This window comes from Diprion similis, chromosome 8 (genome assembly GCF_021155765.1).
Source record: "Diprion similis isolate iyDipSimi1 chromosome 8, iyDipSimi1.1, whole genome shotgun sequence".
NCBI classification, from domain to species: Eukaryota; Metazoa; Arthropoda; class Insecta; order Hymenoptera; family Diprionidae; genus Diprion; species Diprion similis.
This window is the reverse complement of record NC_060112.1, coordinates 6,472,358-6,499,643: the sequence shown is the minus strand read 5'-3', so window position 1 is coordinate 6,499,643 and position 27,286 is coordinate 6,472,358. Positions and strand designations below refer to the sequence as shown.

The window sequence follows — 27,286 nt, the reverse complement described above, 5'->3', positions numbered from 1 at the left end:
ACACTATAGATTGTCCTCAGCAAAATGTGGAAAATCCTACATCAGATAGTGATCACGGTCAAATTTAGCCTCAGCTCTAGCCTTCGTACTGGTGGAACACATCTCTGCGGGGTACAACATATGATGTATGATATTATTTTCTCACTTTTACATGTAACCTTTATAATAACGAACAAAAAATGAATATTTCCCATATTTTCTTTGTATTTCCATAGCCCTCGCTTTATTACTGTTTGAGATGTTTTCTCCGCATCCCGAGGGTCCTAATAGTCCTGAAAGCGTCAAGCAAATCGATCCTGAGACAAAAAAATCTTCCATTTCAAAGTGATAATAATAGTAATAGTAACAGACTACACTCATTACAATTGTGTTTATCATGTACGGAGTGAGGAAGGGAGTCAAAACCAGGTTGGCAGTTGCAAATAGAAACACCAGCCTTCGCACGAGGGAAGAGGGAATCTACTGAAAACCATGTCCGGGCGTAGCCCGGTAATGTTAGCGTAAAGCTAACGCCCTTTTGCCTTCACCCTGCAACCTTCAGGATTTCCGGTAAAAATTGTGATTATTTTGAAAAATGCTGTAATCAATATTTTGATGCACTTCTTCGACGTAATTTTGCCCGAGGAATCAATCGCGCGCAGTCCGAATACGCTGCGAGCGACTGATCAAGAGTTACAGTTAGAAAACGAAAGATTATCTTCGTAATTTTTCTGCACCTGGTCCCACGCTCTTTTTGATATCTCTTTCGTATTCTTGAGGGTCCAATTAGCGGAGAAAGCGTGCTGTAAAACGTTTCTGAGACAAAAAATTTCCGATCTCTGAAAATCGCCAAAAAGCATGGCCAACCCCTTCGGATTTTATCAGTCAAATTTTGGCTTTGAAATTAATTTGAAAGACGGGGTGTACAACTCCTTAAGGCGCTATAATGTTCTCATTTACGAAAGGAATCGATTGCGTACAACGGATCAAGAGTTACAGCCGAAAATGGAAATTATTTTCCGGATTTTATTCGTATGCCCACAGCTGTTGGTTCTGCGATGTTTTCAATGCATTTTTGGAATTCCTTCAGGTTCAATCGACTGAGGAAAGGTCATTTTAATTACAATCGGACGAACATAGTTTTTACTCTAAAGTCGCGGAAAAAAAGAAGACCACCTTTCGTTTTCGACTTAATTTCGCGTAAGAAAACTGAGATTCCACCACCAGGCGCCTTCGCTACATATAGGGACATTATTCAAGCCGAATAATGTCAAAATACCGTATTCAAATAGAGCCAACTAAAATTACCACAGCTGACGACAATTCAACGTACGAGTTGAATATCGAACTTTCTTTACGGAACGCCAACTTCGCCGTTTTCTACCAGAACTGGAAAGTAAGAAAACGAACTCTTTATGCTAAACAGCAACAATTTTTCACCTTTAATCATCATTATATTACTGTACACGTCAAAGATTTATATAAAGGAATCTGCAATTGTTCCTCGGTTGAACGATCGACTAAAATGTTTTATTACCGATATATGAAACTGTTATTAATGTATTTGTATTACTCATTATACTTTAGACTGGCTATATCCATAATAACCAAACTATAGCATACAATGAACTCAGAAAAATAATTATTTATATACACATATCGAATATTCTCTGTACAATATTTAATTAACTATGGAAGCTTGGTACCGCCATTTATCATTTTATATTGTCCAATTGTCATATACGTATATGTATATGTATAATCTTGTATGTGACCTGCGCAGTATCTGTTTTTTCTCTTTTTCTTTTAACCGTACAATTAATAGCAATAATAATGAGAATAGTGACATAGTTGTATCGAGCTGCGCTTGCCGAAAAAATATTAATTTGCGATTTAACGTAGTTATAAGAGCTTATAATGTATTCTTTACATTTATATTTCAATACAATATGTACGTCTCTATATATTAATTATATAAATATTACAACACTCGTCTTTTTCTTAAAACCTTAGAAAAATGTGTATTAAGTTTCTTTAAATATTTTTTCTTCCCATCCTTATGTTTCGTTTTTCCAGTTTTGTATTCGTTACTGAGATGTATAATGTCATCGTTTTAGGACCCGCCCGTGTCGATGATTTTACGGTAAGTACAGCGATGCATATATCTACAGAGATTTAGGTGTAGTAATAATAGCCTAATTCGAAAAGTTTACAACATTCTATAACTGTTATTTACACGATCAATTAGTGCCGTTTCTGTCATAGACAGAAGAATAATTATTCAATTATGTTACCGTCCGACTAATCAGCAGTACAACGAAGTCATATAATTGATTTAATTGTTCTTCTCTTCTCGCATCGCGGTTTCATAACAGCCTAGTTTTTAATATTTTTTTCCCGTTCCATGTCATGCTTAGAAAGAATGAAGAAACGAAAAACTAACAACAAAAAATGTACTTATTTAATTTTTTCAGCACCGTGTTTAACAGATATTATAGTCGGCCGAATTATATTTATATATAGGATAGCCCATTTTAGATAATCATAATGTATTATTTATAAATAGTCGTTAAAAAGCGTAACGATTGCGTGTATCGATAATATGTTACGATTAATTCAACGCATTTGTGTACTGACTATTGATTACTTTACAAGTGCAGTGTTTGGATTAGGCAGTTTTTTTTTGTCATTTACGTATAGTTAGAATATTACGCAGCTAAATATTTTCAATAGGCACCCCGTAAAATATGATACTCACACACGCAGACATACTTTTAGAGTTTTCCATACAATGAAAAGAAAAAATGCGGGTAAAGGAGAAAGCGGTATATATGTTTAAGCATATACCGATCGATGACAAGGAGGCAACGAAATAACGAATGAATGAATGAAAAAAGAAAGCTTTTCTCCAAACAGTCATGCACACCAAAGAAGGAAGCGTCGAAATTAAGCCTTCAGTCTTTTCAATGAATCGAAAGATCCAATATACATACGTTTATACACGCTAAGTTTTATAATATTGTTATTAAATATTTCAACAGGACTTTAATCACTCTATACCTACATTTTATTATAACTTTACTATATAACTGGCAACATTTTATCGGTCAGCAGGCTCTTCACAGTTTATTATAAATATACGAAGTAACTACTTTACATGAATGCAACAGACGGAAATTAAGGTTTATTTCACTAAGGAGGTTCTAAGGCTACTTTGTAATCTCTACTGTGACAGTCAGTAAATTACTAGCAAGCATATAATTCGATATGGTTCTATTTTAATATGCATTATTGCGTATACTGGACTCTTCGAGAGATTCGATATAATATCTATGTATAAATCCCTATGTGTATGTGTATCTAGAATCTGTTATTTATCGAAAAGTAATCGCGTGTGTATCAATCGTATTATAGTCTATATTACATAGTAAATAAACATCCCTATGCCAAGAGGTGAATCGTGCCACGTATTTTCCATCGATTTTCGATCATCGTTACATTATATTGGTATATCATGTACACATCGTTGTAGACAATATTTAAACTATTATATTTACACGTGCACAATGGTGATCGTGGCAAAAATAAGAATCTCAATACAATTCTCCAATTAAATAGTAATTAAGCCGAGATAATCGAATTGAATTCGTTGATTTTGTCTTGTTCAACTCAGGTCTCAACTTTCAATACCGTAATAACAACATTAAATATGTACAGGTCGCAATTAAAAAGTGTATCAGTCAGTCATTCTGCTTCTATTTCACTCATTTTCTTTCACTGATTGAGTCCATTTACGTGGCTCTCATTGTATCTTTTCCCACATCACATTCGCTCATATCTAGAGCTAGGAATTGGCACAGTTTCGAAACCCTCGAACCGCAACCGACTCGATCGCTTTACTGCAGATTTACTACACTCAACGAACTCCGTAGCCTCAACGCAACAGACGTTCGCCGATTTAAATCTGCACCGATCTACAAGTCGATGTACGGAACGAAGGTTGGCCTGGCTCAGGATGGCTGATTGTGCGGTCTCGCCCCCTTTTTGCTGCTGCCGAAGGTGAACCAGGTCCCAACTTTCCGTCCCAAAGAGTTCGTTCCCGCCCCTTGTTGTCCCGGAAGCATCGCAACTTCGTACGCCGAATTCCGCTTGTAAGTTTTATCTGCGTGATTGATTTAAGTTGAAATTAGTTGATTTTCAATGAAGAGTTTAGGATTATTTGAAACATCGTAAAACGAGTACAAAAAAATGATTGAACTGGGGTTTGAAACGTGAATTTAATTGAGACAAAAAGAATCTTTTGTAAAGTTTGAACGCGTAAAAACTCCGAGTTCGAACAGTCAACTTCCGTTTGTAACTAATTTACAGTTTGAAAGTACGTCGGATTGTATAAGTTTTAATTTTGATGCTTTGTTCGTTTGTGATATGTTTTTCTACCAATAGCTAAAAATCAATTTTCAGTAACCTTGGTATGTCTCTTGATAAAGTATCGGTTCATTCATTATGCTGGATAGTGTTCCGGTATTCAACATTTTTGTGATTTGCTATAAGGAAGTTGAAGAACCAATTCACCTTAGAAAACTCATCTACCAAAAAAATGATCGCTGTAATTCGTGAAAATTGGACGATCTATATCAAAGAAAATTATATATCATCTAACTACTATCCTTCAGTCTGTATTAGTAAGTTTCTAACTTTGTGACGTGAAGACAATACCGTAATCTTGAATTTCAATTTGATTCAATTAAGTCACTGGCTTAAAGCCTCTGTTAAATAATATTATTATCATTTCGTCATTTTGTCGTATAGAATACTCGCAATTCATTTTACTCGAGTTGCTGGTATTTCACTTACTGCTGGGCTTGCTGGGTGGTCGGCACCTTTCCCTAGTGGCAGCTATTTTGGCGAGTTGCCTAGCCGCGGGTGGAAAATCAAGACCATCGGTTCGATCCTGCTGGACAAGCCGTCGCTCCTCCGCCATAGCAGCGAGCCACTGTCTCTTCTCATCGGCAGTTCGGCAACAGAAGAGAAGCCATTTGTCACGAACGCAGCTATACACCTTCAGGCAGTGTCTCACGGTCACCCCGAGTTGCGGATCTATCGATTTGGAACATTAGAATTGATTAGTATGCATTTTTTAGTTCCTAATCGGTCAGAGCTTAAGTGTTAAGCCTTGAAATAAATAGTCAACAAGCCCAGAATCCGTTCGGTGACTCCAAAACGAATGGTGACTTTACAAAATGGATTTACACATCACGATTTCTGACTTTTAAGTTTCTGATTTTGGTGAAACAAGCCCATCGAGCCTCGTACTCACCCTTGCCGTCTGGAACGTCGATCACTTCGCTGGTATCGAGGTAAATCCGACCCTTGTAGACGTAGGTGTTGCGTTTTAATATATCCTTCTTGCAGTAGACGAGCTGATGATCGAAAAGGAAAAGAGTTATGTTGTTGGTCCACATACCACTGGTAACTCTGATAACTTCACCCTGATGAATGAGCTGTGAGGACACCTCGATAAGGTCCTCAGCCTGGAATTATATAACAAGAGAACGAAATTAGTCGTTACGAAAAGGCGGTGTTTATACAGCAACTAAGAAGTTACTCGCCTCCCATCCTTCGACCCTTTGCTGCCAGGCGGCGAGTTTCTCGAGACTTTCCATCCGTCGTTTTCTCTCGTTTATCAAAACTGCGACACCCCTCATCGCCTCGAGAGCCTCTTTTATCTTTTCGAAATCCGGGTGATCAGCTTTCGTGTATTTCAACAGCTCAGCGAGCTGCAGTGGATACTTGCAAATCCTCTGAACAGGCGTCAGCAGGTAACCGTCCAGCGGTATCTCGATGAGTCCCCTCATCAGCCGACAACCCTCGAAGAATTTGCTGTAGCGATTGTGCTGATAGAGCTCCTGCAGCGTCGCCATCGCCATCGGGTGGCTGTTACAGTACTCGGAATACATCCTGAACCCGGATCTCTGTAATGCGGAAAAAACACGAGGTGTCACCGAATCTCTCGCATCCGAAATCGACGTATCCTTTACAAAAACCCACTCACGTGGTTCAAGAAGCACTCTCCTACACAGCTTTTGTGCGGGGCATTCCAGTCTATGACGGATTCGAGTTCTTTGAGAAAATCCGATTGGAAATCGAGCAGCTCTTCGATGTTTATGAAAATTGCCTCAATCTGGTCCTCGGTGAACATGTCGCTCCGTCTTCTGCACTCGGCTACGTAACCCTCGGCAACGTCTCGCAAAATCTTTACAAAGTCTCGCTCGGTTTGCACCAGTTCTCGTACAACACTCGACCTCACCTGCTCGTTCGAAAGCAACGAAACGCTAGTCCGCCTTCTGAGCTGGGAATTCATCGATACGCCCGAAGCCATCGCCGCTAGGCAGTCCTCCACTGTGTCTTCTTGGCTGACCCGCAGCTGAAAGTGGAGTTTAATGATCAGCTCAAGGGGTTCGGACATGAGATGGATTAAATGCGAGGTGATGACCACTTTCGAAGTTAGGTTTACGCTTTAATTTAAGACTTCAAGACTTCAAAAGATTTTAAGTGATTTCTTGACTTCAAGTACTTTAAAGCGACTTTACAGGACTTTTTCTTACCGTTTACACCTGATTTCAAGAGTGCAGGTTACTCCCTTTATTTAGTGTTTGAATGGGCTGATCGACGGTCCACTTACCCTGACGAATGCAGCCGGGAACCAGCCGTGTTCATTTCTACAGCTTCCCCACCACCAGTCCCTGTCGATTGTGTCCAGAACGTCGATCACGTCTCCGGCTCTGAAGGCGAGCTCTTCTGGCTCCATAGCGACGTGATCCCAAACCGCCTCGGCCAGGATGGCGACATCCTCATCCATCGTTTGCTCGAAGGATGACTTCTTCCTATCCGACAGTGACGCGACCGAGGATTCCGAGTCCGACATCATCTCGTCGTCTGACGTACCGCCTCCACATCTGGCGTCCTGTTCATCCTCCGACAGCACGTTTCCACCGGGCAACCTCGCACCTGGAGCATTAAGGATCTCGGTACAGACTCCAGCGAACCACGATATAATCATAACACGAACAACAACCTAACTAATTTTTGGGCAATCTTAAAATTCAATCTTTCTTTTCATATCCTTCAATTTATTCAATGAATGTGAAACCATATATCAATCAACCATTCAATTGTTTATTATTTTAAAGCACTGGAATTGTATTTTGCTTGAATTATTATTCAAGCAACTTTTCCCCACGAAAGAGTTTCAAAATTCAGTGAATCACCGCTTGCAGCGATAACAGCATCATATTTTACTTCAAAAGTTTTCCTCTTGCTGGAAATTCACTTCAAGTCGATCTAATTTAACAGAACGACTGTACGGCTGTTTGGATGAGCATCTTTCTGTGTTTATGTTATCAAAGTTTGCCAACAACGATCAGCTGTTTTCGCAGTACGATGCCATATTGGTTTAGTCGCGCTCATACTCTGGATATCCTTGTATTTTAAGATGAATCTTAAAGAGATGTCAAGTGATTTTCGCTACTTGTATAAGTTTTTCGAGGATGTTTTTTCACTGAGGAACTTATTCGTGCTCACCTGCAGTTTTGGCGCGCATCAAAGGCGAGAGTTGATTTATGCCAAGTGGTTGACTGAGGGAGCGTCTTAAATTTGTCCTGGTATTCCTCCCTTTCGAGTTACTAGCATGAAATTTGAAAAATGGAACCATTCAATAACGGGGGGGCTTAAAGTTCCTGGACATGGAATTACGCGCAATGGTTGTACAATATAATGTATAATATAATGTAATAACTAGTGAAACTCGACATATGTATATACACACTATTGATATACCATTCAACAACAAATTAACTTACATAACGTGTAACATCGCTACAGATAAATTATGACAAATCATTACTCAATCATGTCTCATGTTTTTTTCTTTCGTTATTTTTTTTTTCTTGTATAGGACGAACAAAAGCAAGTACAAATTAGATACCCTTGTAATTCCACCTACCACTATTGTCCCTCGATTTACTGGAAAAGTTTGAACAAAAACAAAAAATTTATATTTACATCTATGAGTAAAATGGATACCTAAACGGTACCCGAGCGCTATTTATCAAAGAAGAACGGATTGCTTCTTTTACATTCGATGCATGAGCAATCGTTCCAACTAAAGTTTCGTAACTGTTGAGTTTTCCATTTAATTTTTACTTATGTCAAAAGATATTAACTGGGGATATTCTGCACATTAGAACAGCGATAGAACCAAATCCGTATTCAACGATTACTCTTACCTCCAACTCTAAATATATACAAATGACGGTGCATAGTATATTTGGACAGTTTCGAAAAATTGCCAATCGTAAAATTGCTATCCATAATTTGCAGAGTAGTGAATTAAGTTACATTTCTCTCGGCGAAAACTGGGAAAGGTTATGATAATTGGAAAAGATCCGATTCTTCGATGATATTATTTTTCACCGCCCGAGAGTACCTATAAACCAGACGAGAACCAATCTGTGCTCGTGTAAATAAACTAACGGTGCATTATACGTACTTCATTGTGTCTGAGAAAACAAAAATGAGACAAAAATTGAAGAATTGTATAGAATTAAAAAAAAAAAGTGCTGCCGATAAGATTTTGCGTCCATTTGGCGATTACTCACCTTCTGAGCGTTACTATGTCGTTGGAGGAATGTCTCGGACTCAATCTCGGGGGACGCGTCTTGATGGGCGAAGGGGTCGACAGCATTCTGCGATAATTGTGAGCGTGGCTGTATCCGGACCTCGTGTCCCATTGTAAGAGTCTCTGACCCCCAAGATCACTGTTCGTTCTACGAACGTGGTGATTGCGGCTTGTCCTGCTCTGAAGATCGGCCTGAAGCAGAACAGTAGCGATATTAAAAGTGGTCAAATATTTCGCACAGCAGATAAGTGAATAAAAAATTTCAAATTTCCCGCCATTTCGTTGAAATTCGCTGGGCATTCGCAGAACTATAATAACCGTTTCCTGGAACAACGGATGACAACGCAAAACGATAGTAGCAAGTAACGGTGACCGTAGCTGTTCCCTTTAATTTGCATCACATCTGAGATCACGTGCCACGTTTTGTTGCACGGTCACGGGACGTTTTCTGTTTGTTTGTATGTTTTTTTTTTTTTGTTTTCACCTGGATGACATCGAGTGATCGGCTGTTCCTCCGCACGCTGGCTCTGGACAATTCAGAGTTCTCGATAAAGCACCCGCACATTTTGGCGAACATTTTGAACCGGTTTTAATCATTCGGAAATCACGGTGGAAATCGCTAAATCCTACATTTCCGACTTCAAAAATCTGGGAAATCTGGGAAATCGCGGGTCGAGAATACAGCAAATGACACAAGGCACTTGCGGGGTTTAATGGTGGGTGTGTATAATAATGCAACAGACCAGTTCACAGTGGCTGCTTAGTCAACCTCGCGATATCAACTGAACAAAAGTGTCTCGTTTCCTTTCCACGCATCCTGGCAGCCTGGAGACCCGTTGATACGTGATACGTTGTAAGCATTATAGCGTTATATATGCGTACAAGCAGATATACATACGTCACATCTACATATACTGCTTTGACTTCAACTTGCTATGGGATAAACGCTCTGTGATTGTACAACATGTAACTCATAACAAAACTGAGAATTGACAATCCGTCCGAAAACCGCACGCGAGTATTTTAGTTCAGTCAAAAATCAATTCCTGAGAAAAGAGACCCATTTATATGTGCCGGAAAAAGATGCGGGAAGAAAATGGGTGGAAGAAATGTCCATATGTATACATTATTCAAAACGGAAAACAACGAATTGCCCATTTTTATTATTTCCAACTCTTAATTCGAACTCCTACTCCACTTATCTTTGAAGGATATACCTTATACAATTTCCGTACCGAATTTCGTGTGACAAATTTTTTATCACAAGTAAGAATAATATTGTACAATGCATTCCTATCGACTTTTGACCATTGAAATCAGAAGAACAATTGACCGGGTAATTTTGCTCAAAATTGTTATCATCTTTCTCATTTCCGTTATCAGTTCCTGATGCGATTTCGTTTGACTAATGTATCAGGTTTAGCGGAAATGAGTAAGTTTATCATTCGGAAGAATTATTTTTCCTGGGTGATCCTATCACGGTATTTTTATTCCCCTTTTTGTAACTGAACAAGAATCATGAAACCATTGCTCTCTACAGTATCGCAACAGCATCCGTTTGACCAAAGGATATGACGGCATTGCGGCGTGTACGGTTCTCCCAGCTTCGTTCGTTGCACCGTTTTTATGAATACGTAGTACGATTACTCGATAGTGTAGGCATTTCCAGAATAATGATAATAATTGTGGTGATAAATAAATAACGAGTATTAATAATTATGTCCATGTTAAAGATTTAAATGACACCTGATAAAACATTTATTGATAAAGTGCGTGTAGGTGTTATTGACACGATTAGACTCAATTATTGAACCTTTTGTTTTCCAAAATAATAAAATGACGGTACAAATTATGAATTTCTCAGTGTCAAAACCAATTGCTATAGGGTTAGACACTACAAATTTATTTTTTATATTCCTATAAAAAAAGTGAAGAAGAAGTGCAATTTAGGACAACCAAATGCTGTTTACATCGTTAATTTCCATTAAAAAAAAAAACGGAAGAAATTGAATTTACTTTTCGTACACAAAACTGTTTTACCGTATGAGAAATGCAATAATTGTAGTGACCATCAGAGCAAGATTGTTTCAGGCAATGCAACGATGCAGTAAATTCGTATCTACCTTAAACTTTTCGATTAGTATCTGGTTGATGAGTTCGGACTGGGGTCGCGATTTGTCGGTAACTCGCCTCCGGAGGGCAGGTGGACTGTCCATCTCGTCGGGTGCGTCGGTGTCGTGTGACTCGGAACTGTCGCCAGCTCCCGTCACTCCACCCCCGCTGCCCCCGCCGCCCCCAGTCGTCGTTCCACCAGATGCCATCTTGCACAGAGTGGAGAATGTATCTCTTACTTTTCGCATTGTGCTGGGAGTTTTCTGTGAGACTGCCTCTCAACGCCGGTAGATAGGCAACCGGAGTTGATCTTGAACGCACAGCCATTCAAAATGTTTCTTTGGTTGCCTATCTGCTGGCGTGCAATGGCGAGTTTCACAGAAAACTCTCACGGTTGATTACACCTACCCTCAGTTATTTGATTACATATTCAAAAGAATGCTTCAGAGTCAATTTTCTTTTCCTTTTTTCAAACTCGTTTTTCTATTTATTTATACACATTTTAATGTATGGAACAGTAATTCTTACCTCGATTTGTATGCCGCTGTCACCGCTATTGCATTTTGCGTTTCGCGCGGCTTTGCTGCTTTTCTTTCGCTCCTTGCTCGTCCTCCATACCAGGGGACCGAACCTTAGGGAAAAAGGAAAACCGGTTCTGTCACTAGGTTGACGCAGTTTATTTAACCCAGCATTGCAAAAATAATTGAACATGTTTTCAGAAAAATTGATCCATGCACAAATGGACGAATTTTCACTCTTTACTTCCTCTCTTTGTAATTTGATAATTTCTAGCTTTATTCATAATTGTGGAAAATGAGACACGCGGAATTAACGATTTCTCTCAAAAAGAAGGAAAAACTAAAAATCCTCACAAACTGTAAGTATACTATGTATGTTATTTCGTGAAAATATTACACGAGCAATTTGACGTGGGATGAATTCGCCTGTATCTATACAATTCGTGGTACATATTACCAGGATTCGCCTGAATTCCGGCAACGGAGAGTACACATTTTACCGATTCCCATTTGTCTCATGATCAACGATTAGAGAAGTGAGTGAGTTAGTTAGCCAATCGTGAACAAATGCCGATATGTAAAATGTACGCTAAGTTGCCGAAATTCAGGCGTATCTCGTTGACATGTACGATGAATTGCCTAAATGCCGGCGGATTCGCCTTCAACATTTCGACTAAATAACCCGGTATAATTCTATTCAAGGAACATCCTAACCCAACAGATTAAAAAATGATGCTTGATTGTCGTTGTAAGTCACGCACATTTGTAAAAAAGTGTTCCCACTTAAAAAATAGAGTCAAGATCGAAGCTCACTCACCGGAACTTCTGGTCATTCGTCGGATCTTCCTTGTGCTGCATGGCTATCTGGGTTTGCTGTTGAGGGGCGGGAGGCGGGGGTGGTTCCCTGTCCTCATCCTCGTCGAGGGGGAGAGCGTTCAAGTCTTCCGAAGGGCCGTCGCCACCTTCGGAGCTCTCCTTGCTGCCCTTCTTGTGGAATCTGAGGGAGAAGCTCTTCCGGAATTTCTTGAGGACGCTCTCCTGGTTCTGGGCAGCGTGTCGCTGTTGCTGTTGCTGAGTCTGCGAGCCGCCCCCCAAAATCGGCCCCGCATTCCCGGGGGCTCCCGTATCCTGGAGCCGGACGTGGCCCACCAGAGGTATCGTCGCCTCCACTATCGGATGCTCCGTCGAGCCTTGCACCACACCTGCGCCCCCCTCTTCGGCCGACCACTGAGGCCTGAAATTTGAGAGGTTCTTTTTCTTTACGACGGAAACAGCTGCGTGTTGTTATTTTGCTGTCGCCGATTTTTGAGCCTGAATTTGATAGTCAGTATATCTCGATTTCAGTTGCACAAGATCGATCTATGATCGTATACGAAAAATAGAAATTACACTAACCGAGTTGAATAACTAAATAGACCGGGACTTTTCTGTGAAACACAACCAACGCTACACTTTTAATTACTGCTTATAATAAATATTCAACCACGTAGTTTTGGCTGCCGAGACGGAGATTTTTACGGAAAACTCACGGTATCAATATACTTATATTGTAATCGAATTCAGCTTTTTTTTCAGTTCTGTGACGACTGTCTTATCTGAACATTCTCTAGAAAGTTATAGAAAAAATTATTTCACTTTCAGTTTATTTTCGTATTATTTCTGAAAGTGAAATAATTTTCAGCTATGAATTACTGGTCAAAGAAGGAAAAAAAGGTACGAAAGATAGACTGAATGTCGTTATTGCGTAATGATTTACCTGTATTCTATTTAACTGCGGCAGATTATACTTTCGTAAATTAAACGATTTCCGGCCAGAAAGATGCAGCCGTGAAGAATGATAAACAGTGTGATTTCAGGAATTGTTTGGAAGCCGAAACGCCTTTATCGTTGGTTTAATAGCCACCAAAGGTATTATCGATAACCACACCGCCATACGCGAACCGTACATCTGTGATAATGAGAAATTCCGAGCGCTTCCTAAGGAAACTTGAACAATGTCGTTATATGCGCAATACGCAATATCTGCACACATATGCAGGAATTCACTGTTTTTTACACGAAACACACTCGAGTGTATACGTGATTATTTCTGCAAAGGAAAAAAAAATTTCGAAATTCCGAAAAACAAACTGAATTAAATCTCGGCCAAGAAAGGCAAAAATGTAAATTCTGAATGAAGAAGATAGAGAAAATTCGATGAGCGCAATTAGAGCACAAACGAAACGCTTGTAGCGGCTCTGGAATCCGAACTCGACTGACAAAACCTGCTGTTTGGACTACGTGTGTGTCGCAGGAAAACCAACACACATCGAGAACTGAGGAGGAAGCCCCACTTCCGAGAACAGATTTTCAAGGGTCACTATACTTCAGGTATATAGAGTTCCAGGGTCGCGGTTTGGGATTCGACAGTCGGTCTAGTCTCGCATACAGTAGAGCCCTAGCGATTTTCTGATTTTGAATCTTCAACTTTCGTTTCCTTTTTTTTTGTTTCGTTTAAAAGTTAAGGTACAACTTTCAAATTTTTCGTCACTTCTATACTTGAGAATATTTCAATTATATCTCTATAATACAAGAATTTAGAGTTAAAAAACGGAAACAGAATTCTTTACGGTAGAAAAATTGTTCGAAAGAAAAAAATTAATCGACTGCAAAAAAAAAAAAATGTAGACACGATTCAACTGAATTTAATATTTCTTTTTCCGAAGAACAATCTCTTCGAGATCGAAAACCGTGTATTTAAATATAAGGAAAATTTCAGCAAAATGCAGAGTAAAATAAGCATTTTTGGTTGTTCCCAAAACCAGTCCTCAACTATAATCTATTGGTTTGACCGACCTTAAATAAATATTTTATAAATATTTAATAAAGTAAATACTTTCAGCTATTACTATTCTTATTGGTTAGAATTTTTAATCATCCATAATCTTGATATTAAGTGAAGAAAATCCAAGAGAATATTCACAATATTTTTACCCTCTAGGAGAATTTCCGTCTCTCTAACTCCAGTGACAACCTGATCTCGTTGTAATTTATAACACAGCAATTACTCCTTGCAGTAATTTAACTTACCCGTCTTGCAGATCTGTGTCGAGTAAAGCCGGGGTACTAGAGGCCTTGGCACGTCGTTGGGCCTTATTTAGGGTCGGGGCCCGCCTCCGATCCTTCAGCCCGTGACCACCCGGCTGCTGTTCGTGCAGAGGCTGAAAAGAGGTTGAAAGATGCTTAAAGACAGTCGGAGTAAGATGGATAGGACCTACCTAAATTTTTGCCAAACTTTTACGGCAGCTCATAAAGCTTTTTCGGCGGAAAAGGCCGCGAGTAAAGCCGATTACATATGCAGAGGATATTTACAAGCTGAATATGGACAGGCAGGCAAAGGCAGAGGAAATCTGTTTTTCTTTTTTTTTCTTTTTTTAGCCAACGAATTTCAAGCAGACACGTCAGTGTGAAGGTCTAAACTTTTTTATGCGGACATGAAATTTTAATTGTTAGTAAAGTTTCATGAACAAAGTATTTGCCGGCAGTTTGTCTGATAGATTTTATTCATGAATAAGTTTGTAGGTATTCGTTCAGATCATCTGAAAAATTGATATTGCGATGGCAACAAAAATTGGCGTCTAATTTGTGAACTGATGATTAACTATCAAAGTATGCGAGTTGCTTGCGACAAAAATTGTAACGATAAAAAGAAGTCACATAATAAACATGTTCAAATTCAACATTTAATTTCTTCCTGCAAGTTTTTCTAGATGAAAATCTATCTAAATATTATTAATCACATACATAAGTGGCGTAATGTTGATGTCAAATTTTGTGGTCAACTTTTTTTCTCTGTGCTACTTGCCGAAAAGATGGCAGAACGCGTTTTAAAGAAAACCCATTTTCGATGTGATTTAAACCAACATATGTAGAAGCGTATTGAATACGATAAATCGAAATAGGTAGAAATGAATAACTATAGATTGATAAAACATTATTTACAGTTAAAAATTCGTTGAATTGAAAAACTTTCAACGATGTTCCCTGGCTGAAGAATGAATGTTGAGATATTCGCTTGAGATTTCTAAAAAAATTACAACACTTGTAAGTATCGGCGATTGGGAAAGGGCGCTGATCGATGAAACGTGTTATTTCGAGTCTCCGGAGGCGTCGGGACGACATGCAGGGCATACCGGGGTTGAAGAATAATGGATCAGGAAATTGAATACCCGAGTAGGAACGGCATTTAAATTTAATTTCCTGTCTAGCAGGCGTCATCTCAGTGGGCCTGGAGCTAATTTATAATGCAAACGAACACAGGACGACTCGGTGTAATCCTGCACATATCCAGAGAGGAGAGAGACGTCTGCCAATTCTCTTCCTCTCTGCCCGCTTCAATATTAACCGGCTAATAAAGACACTGACGAAAATTTCTGCCGCACGTGTTTCCGATAATAAACTTTCCCACCAACGCGAATGCTGCAGCGGTGGCGTGAATAATAAATAACCGATAAAAAGTAATTATACAGTAGAAATTATTTCGCGCTGTATTTAGGAATCTCACGGTAGGTATTTGCAGGAGGAAAATTTGTTACGGTTCTCCTGAAAACTTTGCCAATTCCGGCGGCTCCTTCACCCATCGATTAGGCTCTGGAGATAAATTTCAATCACTTCGCTTACAAGCGCACTCTCAATCCTTGTGTATCGTTGCCACGCGAGGGGATGTTATCTTATCTTGATGTCGCTGGCGAGCCGCGTTTCCGCTTTGTTGACGATCACTTAAGTTAAATTCTTGCTAACTTCGAATTCAACAGGGATCTGCGGGATCCGGGATTTGCTCGAAAACGGGGTCGACACAAAATTTGGAATTATATCGGAAAATAGAATGGTTATAATATCGAATTTTTAAAAAATTGAAAATCCATTTCATGGGATATCAAAATCTAGAAAGTCAAAATGTAGAAAGCTGCAAAAGTATTGAAAGCCAAGTATAAAATAGTTTAAATAGTAAAAATTGTACCAAAATACAAAATCAATAAAAAAAAAAGCGTATAACAGAATTCTAACAATTTAATAGGTATTTTCGGTTATTTTACTTCACCTTCTTAGATTTTGCTTTGCTATAGTTCTATTTTCTGAATTCCAAAATCCTGCCAAGGAAATAAAGCCACATTTCATTGAAAGAAGTGACTGAGATTGAATCTATTGACCACCTGTATCGAAAGTTAGTAAAGGAGGAATAATCTTTCGAAAAGTATCTGAAAATTTTATTTGCGCTAATGATTTTGACGAGGAATGAAGCAACATCCCTTATACTATGGTAGCAAAAACGAATTTGAGCGACTTGGGAATATTTGTGATAATAATGATTTGAGAAAAACTTTTATACTTTAAGCGTTGAAAACGATTGAATTCTAGTGTCTTTAGCTCATTTTGTTCATTTCTAGATCTTTATCCATTGTTTCAAAACCATAATTCGAAAAATTTTACAATATATTACCGTTATACTACGAACATGTAATTTTCTATGAATATTCGAATATTCGAACGAAATCTATTGTAGGGTTCTTTCACAAATCCATTTTGATCGTGAGCAAAATGAGCCCAAGAACATTAGAACCAAATTAAGAAAATCAAAATTCAATCACTCGAAGCGTTCTAATGATATAAAACCTTTTCTCAAATTGTCGATACTCCAACTTATGTTATCCGAAATTGCTTAAAAACATTTTAAATATATTGCTTAGTTCATGGTCACCATCAATCACCTCAAAAATTGGGAATAAATTTTTCCGCGTTAAAGTAGCCACACGAAGTGAGTGTAATTGTCTGAGGCTTAAATCGTGGCCCTCGTCATCGTACGCTCGAAGTTTGGTTCTAATTCGATTATACGGCGAAAATTGGGCGAGCCCAAGAGCGTGGCAGTAACAAGATTTGACGGGATCGTGCGGATGTGGGTGAAAGTGGAGGTATACGTATAACACAAACCCATCTGCGGAACTGAATCAAGGGATTAGACTCGACCGATCGGAGCAGTTTAGTTAATCGTGCGAAGGAATCGGGGAATAGGGGAAAAATCTTAGCACTAGAGTCTAACTCCAGCCGTGAATTGTGGAAGATTATACTTACGGAAGCAGGCGCTGTGTGAGGCGCCGGAATTTCCGGCTCCGCGATCAAACTCCGGTTTGGACTCGGCGATGAACGCTGAGAGTCAAGACCTGATCGGTGCCAAGGTGTCGAACCTGCGTTGCTGCTGCTGTTGCAAGTGCTGGAAAAACGAAATCATCTTTGCATTACGATAAAAATAAAGCAATAGGCACTCTTGATTCGGATTATTCTCCTCGTTTTTGATACCGAGCTTTGTTCGAGATTTTCAAAATTAAGACCATGACTTTTCTACATCGTTTTCTTTGATCCAAATTCGAATACTTTCCGTCTTTTTCTATTGTACTATCATACAGATTTTTGCATTTTTGATTTTTCAAAAGTATTGATTTTTGGCAAAAAAATCTCCTTCAAATCTTCTCTCCACCTAAATTAATTCTTTACTTAATCTTGACCCCCATCGCCAACGCGTGATTAGAGAAGCGAGCAAGCAAGATCGTCCGATCGACGATCGGCCCACGTTCCGGATGACATTCGATATTCGTGTGGCCCTTTCCGTCTCCGCAGGCAAAAGGAGTGCCGAGCTGTGTGTAGTAATGGCGCGTCGTGCAGTATGGGAGAAACGCACACGGAGCAAGAGAACCAGTTCTGTCTCTTATAGTCTTATGCCACCTAATACCTGCAGACGGTTATTACAGGCACGATGCGAAGGCGGCTGGTGCTGCAGGGCAAGGCGAGAAACATTGCACAGTGTAATAACGGTACCGTTACGAGATTCTTATGGTATATCTGAACGGCACAATGTCACTGGGTACTTTCGCCTCCGTCGATCGTCAACCTTCGCACCCTTATCTGCAGAACTTGCGAATATGATGAGCAGAAGATCCGCGCTGAATGATTTAGTTCACGGAAATCAAACGAGTACTTGACAGTTTAATTCTGCATATTTTTCGGCCGATTTTATTTGACAAACGCTGATATTTCGTGCAGATTTTTAATTCGTTATTCCTGTTATACAGAAAAACTTTTTTTCCACTCCGAACGAATCGGAGTTCATAATTCTTCGAACGAGAATTTAGCAAGGCTGTTTCCCTTGAAAATTACGCATCAAGAGTTTGAGCTTGTTTATGACTAAGGTCCGTAATTTTTGGTATGAAATTGCTTAAGGATTGCAAAAAGTTTTAGTCGGATCGTTGACGAGCTACCTACGAAGCTTTCTATAGACACTGTGTACAAGTCCATTAATACATCGATGAGGAGCTCTTCTTAAACTGCTATAGAACAAGTTGTTGATTTAATTTATTCGTAAACGAGCTTTCGAAAGTTCATTAATCAAGTTGTAACGACTAATTGGTGACACGAAAACTGATCAACTACTGAACAACTAATCTTTGTTCAAGAGACTCATATGCAAAGGCGTTCAATACAATCGATTCAAATTAATCGCAACAAATTTGGACGAAGCAATGAAACCATTAATCTTAGAAGTTTGTAAAAATTACGGGCACTTGGAGTTTTGATCGTTCGAAAATTCGTATCAAGATAAATTTATACGAGTTGTGGTTATACTATAACATAGTCTTCAAATATTTTCATTGATTGACATGTCAACTATACCCAATCGCGCAGGATACGAACTAATTGTACAAAATTTTAAGTTTTTCTTCTTATTGCAGTGATCGCATTAGAAACTTTCCCAGTGCCAATCCGCAGTCACGTGTCGCGAATGCTTCAGGATCGGCGGCGACGCGTCAGGTGCGACGATATCGGTGTTCGCCTCCTGTTCTCTGCTCCAAGTAGAAACGATAAATCACGTCGAAATTCGGCGTCTGACGTAATAGTGTCGGCTCGAATTCGCGGTTGGCATTCGATCGCGTAGGACTGTCGTGAATTAATTACCTTAGAGTTGAGCCGTGTAGTAACGTGGGCGAAAAAGAACTGGCCTGCACTTCTTCCTCCAGGGTATCGATCTTCGGCCCTCCCGTCGAAGGCGGAAGGTGAGCGAGGGTCGACCGATGGAGGCTGGCGGTTTAAAAATTCGCGTGCGAATCGCGCAGCTCGATGCAAACTTAATCGCGTCGCCCTGACCGTTCGTTGGATGAGAAATTGGCAAACTACGCGGATTCCTGACTGACGTCGTCGGCGTCTTGTTCTCTCTTTCCCGCACGTACACAGCCGCGAATGTTGTTGCAGGAATTAGCACGCGCGTCATAGAACGCGAGTCACGTGACCGCTCTCGGCCAGGTCACGTGGGACACTCACCCACTCACTAGTCACTATGAGCAGCTCGAGGAGGAGGGGGTGGAAGTATTTCACCTGTATAGGTATACCAACACCTGTGCTTTACAGGCGAATTCCGCCGCTTCGCGAGGTCCGAGTCGATTTCGATAACGGACCCTTGCAGGGGGGATGAAAGGGGCGAAAAGTAATTGCTTGCGCCGAGGGTGCACTGTACATTTCTCCGGGGGGAATGAATTTGAACGCTGATCAAAGTTTTTTACCAAGAAAATCTACTTTTTGATGAACACCCATGTCATTTATATACCTATACCTATACCTATACCTATACCTATACCTATACCTAACAAGAATTGCAAAATATATCCACACTAACATTGTACACTGTATCAAAAGTGTGCTCTGGACTTCTGTTGGCCATAACTTAGTGTCGATCTAACACTGTTGGATGTCATCCTAACGATACCTGACGCCAATCTAACATTATTTGATGCTCATTTGCCGAATCAACGACACAAATTGTTCTGAGATAGTATTTGGTTAATTTAAAAATCACCATTTTGTTACAGTGTACCTGTACCTCCTCAACTCAGTGTAACCATGTAGCCACTATTTAACCTACACATGTCGATTTCCATGTTTTACTGATCGTCTGCGGATTGTAATTCCGTGATCGATCGCAGATGAAGGTATACCCTATACATCAGTTATTTTAATGCTGCGCTAGGTCAATGAGCTCTGCTAAAAGTAAATTGCGGTGATGGCTTGTATGCGAAACGTGTCATGTGCGTTTTATACACGTAGGCGGGTATAAGATTGTTGTTCTTTCCTTATATTCGTGTACGTGCATAAAAAGAATTCAAACCGTTTGAACAACGTCCCATGTTGAAGACGTGGGAGCCGATTTAACATGGAATGAGTGAATTGAAGTACAACGGACACCGTCGTTGCTTGCATTACATCATTTCTCATTGTTAGCCAGGAAATAAATGCGTCAAGGGAAACTTTTACGGATTACTGCATCGTTTTACAACGTCTGGGGTCCAAAGTCCCGCGCTTGCATTACATCCAACTGTGAACCGCATTTTTGCGGTCTCTTCTCACTATAACGTGTCATACTAACCCATGTTGTTATTGCATAGTGTTATGAAAATGTATACAAAATGTCGAAATATCTGCTGACAGTTTGTATACACAGTACAAAAAATAAAACTATGAATGAACATATTAATTATTTTCTTTACATTTATTACACAACCCTATTGCTCATTAACGATCGTTCAATGATGTGAAGTTAATTCACGCCTGTTAATGATTCAGTTTTTATTTCTTCATCCTAGTTTCATTCAGGACCACTTTGTTTTTTCTCTGAAGAATAGAGAATCGATAGTAACCAGAGTAAGTGAATTCAACATGTACTCGTTCGACTTTGGACAAAAGAATGAAAGACTAAGAAATAAGTAGCACAACGAATTCGAAATGGTAACTGACCAGACAGAGAAGCAACAGAAGAAACCCATTCCAAAATTGAATTTAAAAGTATGCTCACCTTTCGACGACATTGTGGGTGAGGAAGGACTTGGGCAGCGAGAGGGATCGCTGATGTTGATCAAGAGGCGATTTACCGGGGTTCGAGTCTTCGCGTTGCGCAGGCGCACTTCCGGGTCTGGTGATGACATTGTCACCCGAGTGTTCAGGGAGAGTAACAAAGGATCCGATCATGGCGTCCTCCATGGGTGTGGAGGCTCCAGAGCTTTTGGCGTTCCTTGGGCTTTTCGTGACGGTTCTATCGGAAGTGGTCACCCAGATATCGCTGCTGGACGAGGAAGTGGACGAGGCACCAGGCGGTGACGGCTTACTCTGAAGAACAGCCTCCGCGTTCTTGTGGACACCGAACTCTCTGCACTCCGATGACCCGTTGCTGGAAGCAGCCTGCAGCGCCGGCGAGCGCCTGGCGGCCTTGACCAAAAAGCTCTTCGGCGTCCTTTCGCGGTCCAGAAGCTTCGGCTGGACTTCGTCCCTGAGCTCTCGGCGGCTGGACCGCTTCTTGGTCTGCGCCTCGCGCTCATCCATCTGCTCGAGAGACCCAGGAGAGGAGGAGGCGCTGTTCCTGCCACTGGGGTCAACAGTCAGCCGGCTCCGAGAGGCCGGGTAGCTCTGGGACATCTTCATGCTGCCGGGGAAGGAGCCGACGGTTTGTCCGGGTGAGTAGAGCTGGGAAGAATCGCGCTGCGAACAGTACGGCCAGAAGTTGCAGGTACTGCTGTTGCACCTCGAAGAAGACTGCTGCTGCTGGGTCTCTGGACTCATTCGGCACACTTCCGGGTGATGATGATCTTCCGGGGATATTTCACCCGATATCTGGCCACTGCCTCCTCGCTGCAGCGTTCGTGGTCGGTGGTTGTGCTTTCCTGGTTTTGACGTTGGCTGCTGTTGCTGCTTCGAAGTCGAGGGTACGAAGTACACCTCGTAGGTGCCGGTCGTTCCGCCTCCGCGTCTCTGATCACTCTCGTCCCGTCGGTCACCGTGATGTCGGTTTGATATCACGCTTCTGGTCATTGGTCTGCTTCGTGTACCATACAGAAATTCGGTGACTACTTCAGCCTCCCGGAGAAGTTCGTCGTTCAATGCACTATCCGTAGATTGGGCCTTTCCTGATAAGCATTGCCAAGAGTGAGAGAGTTATTTGGTAGGAGTCGATTTCGATTATTTGATACTAATGAACCACTGTTACTTAGAAGGAAAAAATCTAGAGGGTCATAAGGTTGTTCAACTCAGGTGATTATATGTAGTCAATGGGCGTCGTTGGTAAAAAAAAAAAGAACTGTTGGAAAATATAATTCAAAACTCTTATATGTTGCTGCATTTTTGCGTAATACAACAGTATATGCTTCCTATGAATGAAAAAATGATACATTCTACGTAAAGTTGTATTCTGACGATTTGGGATAATCGTGAGTATTTCGCGTTCAAGAGGAAATTTTTGGCCTGGCTTACGGGTCAAAATTATTGAAGATGGTCACATGAAGTATGAAAAACACTATCACCATCAACTGCCTATTGGTATACGATAAAGAATATTTGCATGCTGTTGAGCTGGTCGAAAATTGTTTATCATGTGATTGATATATGTGTAGATCCTGTGGAAGGTTAACCAAGTTATCGTGTTACCTTAACATCATGATAAATGATAAATAAAAAAAGCTACTCACGACTGGGCAGAACATGGCGCTTGGACCGATCCTGAGACCGATGATCAGCATTAGCGATCTTGACAAGAACCCTGTGAGCTTCATTGACCTCTCTAAAGTGATCCCGAGAAGGATGAGGAGTTGGCGGTGAAATGGCGGAGCCCGGCGATCTCCTTTCTGGTAACTGTAAGCTTCTAGAACGCCTAACGCGGGTCTGAAGCGAGTCGGGAGAGGACGAAGCGTTGAGTCGCCTCGTCGCGGCGTTGTTGCCCTTTCGGAAAGGGTTGGGAGTCGGAGACCTGCCCTGCCTGTCGGCGCTGCTCGATGAGGACGAAGAGGGCGATCCGAAGGTGAGCTGCTTCGCGGGTTCCGTGGAACTTGGCGAACGGCGGGGAACTTGTCGCCCGCAGTGGTACTGTGAACCGCGTGCGGCGGTCCTTCCGGGTGGCGAAACCCTCTCGCCATTCGTCCTGAAGGAGTCGGGCGAAGAATTGAGGGTCACCGAGGCAGGTGAAACAGCGCTGAGGTTGATGGAGGAGCTAGGATTATCGTCCTCGTCGCCATCCTCGTAGCCCTCGATGGAGGAGTCGGTGTTCTCGGCGAGCCTAGGCATGGCGACGCCGCGGTTAACGCAGCTGTCCAAGCTCCGGAAGCCCAAAGACGACGAGGAAGACGACGATGAATCCTTGTACCGCTGCACGAACTGCGACCTCCGCGAGCCGCTCTGGTCCTCCAGCGACTTGGCGGAGGCCAGGCGATGCTGCTGGTGGATGCGAGCCGGGTTCGACCGCGTTGGCGAGGTCGGTGGCGATGGCGTCGGCGGAGGACTGATGACGTCGCTGTCAACGATGGCGTTTGAGCGAGGAAGGAACGGCGGCTTTCCGAAGGCATGCCGCGACCTGGAGGACCGCTTCGTCGCCGCGTCCTGGAAGGCTGGGGGCGGGGATATTATCGGGGTTATCGAGGGCGGCGAGAAGGACTCTGGGATCTGGTGCGGCGGCGTCGTGGGACCCGGAGACTCGTACCCGGGACCCTGGAGCGCCAGGAAGTCCGGCCGCGAGGAGGCGAAGAGGTCCGGACAGTTCCCGGGCTCGCTGTTGCTGCAGTGATAGTCCGCCAACTTGATCGTCGCTCGTCGCGGCAGCGGCAGCGTTCCTGTCCCAGGAACCGCCGTCTCGTAACTCGTCTTCCGGTTCTCGTCCAGCGATCGCTGCTGCACTTGCACCCATCCTGACCGTCCCAGGTACACGCCATCGACCTCGCGGTCGCACCAACGAACCGGTGACAAATCTCGGCTGCAATTCCCGCTCGCGAACAGCTCGCCCGACGTCCCGCCACTGCCCGAGAGGAAGCTGTCTTCACGTCGACGACCCCCGTTGCCGCCGCCACCTGCGACGACGCTCGTTTCCGGAGCGCCACGTCCCCCCTTCAGTGACGACGGTGCCGTGCCTCGTCCGTACAAACCTCGGGCTCCTGAAGTCCCCTTGCCGGGGGGCCTCATGCCCCCTAGTCCCTTACCACCCCCTGGCACTGGACTACTGTAAGTCGACGTCGTCGTTGGCGTGGATTCCCGTGGATCTGGGCTGCCCCGCAGGTGTAGTACTGATATGTTTGGACCCCTGGAATTTTAAGTGCCGCAGGATATGTTATGGGTCAAAAAACTCGTGAGATTTTCTTTGAAAGCATCGTGGGGCGATGTATGTACGTAAGAACTTCGCTACCAATTTAGCGTGCTTTCGGATAGAATTCAAAAAGTTACTCTTTAGAACAAAAACAATTTTATGCACTCAAATTGAGGGACTATTCATTTACAGATCAAGTGATACACGACTGCGAACGAATTAAAACTGTTCGAAATAATTCCAACCTATTTCTAAGACCTAATTCAATTGAGTCTGAAAATGATTACAACTACTTTCATCGAGTATCAAAATTATTACGAAAGGTTTCAAACTAGTTTCAGGAAGTTTCAAACGATCTTCAAGTAATTTCAAGCTGCTTCAACGATATTAAAAATGTTTCTAAACAATCTCCAATTGGTTGATTTGAAATGAATTCAACCGATTTCATATCAAAAGTGGTTAACAATTTTGATGTTTTCAGAGGCAATTAAAAAATTTCCGCACTTGGAATTAGAAAGGATTTTTTAAATAATCGAATAATTGTGTAGCTAAAACTTGGTCTGATTTCACTGCATTGAATCCGTTGCGATAAAACACACGTAGGTACATATCGCTACAAAATTGTTGGTTGCACATAACTAGGTAGATAAGACACCTATACACTTATCTTGTCTTACAACTGAGGTATTTCAATCGTTATTTTTTCAAAATGCTCAGGTATTATTAGGCCAGAGTCAGCGAAGTCAATGAGTTGTGCCTTCCGGAGCCCACGAGTTATCTTATATACACATGTATAGATATATTATGATCGAGATCAGAGAACTGGAAGTAAAAGCAGTTGTTCTAAGGCGTAACGATCATAACCGCGTGTCGACGTCCGTAGAAGACATTTTACTCCGACAGTATTGCGGCGTGTCGCTATGATATTGACATTTAACTGATCGCGCATATAAAAAAGGGGGAGGTAGCAATAAATTGCTGCAATTCAGAATGAAATACCCTGAAGAAAGCTATTATTTTTCAAATTTAATCAGCAACGAGCAGTACCTTCATAATGCAATGAAAAATGGTCACATTTATTCTTCATTTCAAAACGATAATTAGAAACCGATATAATTATAATTTCTGATGTCTGAACCGTAATTATTAATAAGATTGATTAAAAAAAAATTAATTATCAAATAACATACTTGAACTTCTCCAAAAACTGCTAATGACAACTTGACTGGCAATGAATTTGTATTCCACAAGATTGATCAGGTTAATTATAAGACCGGTACCCTCGAAGCGGCGGCGTGTGGTGTGCAGAAATCCGGATAAGGAAAGTAGAATGGATTAAAATATCTGTTACACTATCTCTCCGAAGGATCTTGACATTAATAAAAACAACTAAAAGGCTACAACGACCACTACACGAGCCTTGTATCCTTAGAAGCATTGATATCCCACCGACATCGGTGGGGATAATTATTTCACGAATAATTGAGGTACCAAAAATTTCAGAGCCGAAGACCCTGGCAAGGTCGTCATAGGTGGGGATCGACGACACAGCTAACCAACTCCAAATATAGTTGTGGCCTGGCCGAAGGCGGCCGCCTTCATTCCTGCGCTCAAGGCGGCCACACAACTGACGCGACGCTTCGGTCATCCCATCTGATCGCCGATCCGAGAGAAAAATCGGTATGAAGAAGCGAAAGAAAACAATTTTTTTTCAGGAATTTTAAGGAGTTTTAAGAAACTTTTACGGAAGTACGTTGGATTTGAATTGGGAAAAAATTTATTGGGACGGAGAAAAGAATGTTTCATCAACACCCTGAAGATGAGCGTAAAATAGGTAATTTACCTCCTCGATGACATTTTGTAAATATTCCAGAAACAGAAGGGTTTTATAAAACTGGCAAGCAGCAGACTGCAAGCATCAATCCATGATTCCGGGGCCAGAGTGATGCACGCCCCATTTCTTTCACAATAACATTATCCAGCACGAAGCATTTCTTGCTGATAATTTCATCGAATTTCCTTTCACACAGACGCACTGCACTCGAGATTGCGCCCCGAGAAAAAACCGCTGTTTTTCAACAGAAACGAAAACGACGCGAATCTTGATCGGTCGCGTTTACCTGTCCGAGGAACGCGGTGCGGTTGCTGGAGCCGAATGCTCGGCGGGGTCCACGGAGGGACTGAGACGCCGAGGGGCCTTAGCAGGCCCACCACTCTCCCCCCGACCCGCCCCCTCGAGATCCGAAGATAACTGCCAAGCCGGCTGAGCCGCCTGGTTCTGAAGCCACCGCCGGTCCCCGTTGGGTCCTCGAGGTGGGTTTGAGGTGCCGGAGGTCGGAGGCTGCCTGGCGCTTCCGGCGTTCCCGGCGTCATCGAGGGATGAACTCTGGAACCGGAAATATCGGGAATATTAAGGATGAACGGGACTCGCAATCTAAATCGAAAGTCAGGATGGGGATGAAAATGTGACGCTGTCTCTCACATCTGGAGGCAAAAAATGCATTACCCTGACAGGGCCTTATTTCATTTCAAAGGACATGTTTCACCAGATTTTTTGCATTGCATTGACTCAATATGCCAGAAATAAAGCCTAGAACAACTTACACCAATTAACTTTGTTAATGATTCTTCAACCAGTTTCTTTAGATCTCTATGATAAACGAAATGACATCAAAAACATTAGAATCTGATCACAAATACCAGAATTAATTAAATTTCAATATTCTAATGATAAAACCTTTTCTCAAATCGTTGATATCTTAGTTTGTGCTTTTCGAATTAGTTCGGACTCATTTTTATTGCATAAAATCCCTTGCGGAAAAAACCCTCAACTGAGGGGTAAATTCGTACCCCCAATTCATGGAT

General features: G+C 41.7%; 1 protein-coding gene across 1 annotated transcript in view; it reads right to left on the bottom strand.

Annotated features, from left to right (window-relative positions):
* Nucleotides 1–2,676: 2,676 nt before the first annotated feature.
* LOC124409734 overlaps nt 2,677–27,286 on the bottom strand; it is a 30,665-nt gene continuing 6,055 nt past the window's right edge. The window contains exons 5-20 of the mRNA XM_046887530.1: nt 26,542–26,807; nt 22,821–24,418; nt 21,158–22,262; nt 17,395–17,533; nt 14,356–14,486; nt 12,104–12,520; nt 11,297–11,399; nt 10,780–10,977; nt 8,637–8,848; nt 7,561–7,661; nt 6,662–6,987; nt 6,032–6,403; nt 5,589–5,951; nt 5,297–5,510; nt 4,834–5,076; nt 2,677–4,141 (exon numbers count right to left, since the gene is read on the bottom strand). Of these exons, the coding sequence (XP_046743486.1) occupies nt 3,990–4,141; nt 4,834–5,076; nt 5,297–5,510; nt 5,589–5,951; nt 6,032–6,403; nt 6,662–6,987; nt 7,561–7,661; nt 8,637–8,848; nt 10,780–10,977; nt 11,297–11,399; nt 12,104–12,520; nt 14,356–14,486; nt 17,395–17,533; nt 21,158–22,262; nt 22,821–24,418; nt 26,542–26,807 (5,940 nt within the window). The 3' untranslated portion in view covers nt 2,677–3,989. The remainder of the gene's footprint in view (nt 4,142–4,833; nt 5,077–5,296; nt 5,511–5,588; nt 5,952–6,031; nt 6,404–6,661; nt 6,988–7,560; nt 7,662–8,636; nt 8,849–10,779; nt 10,978–11,296; nt 11,400–12,103; nt 12,521–14,355; nt 14,487–17,394; nt 17,534–21,157; nt 22,263–22,820; nt 24,419–26,541; nt 26,808–27,286) is intronic.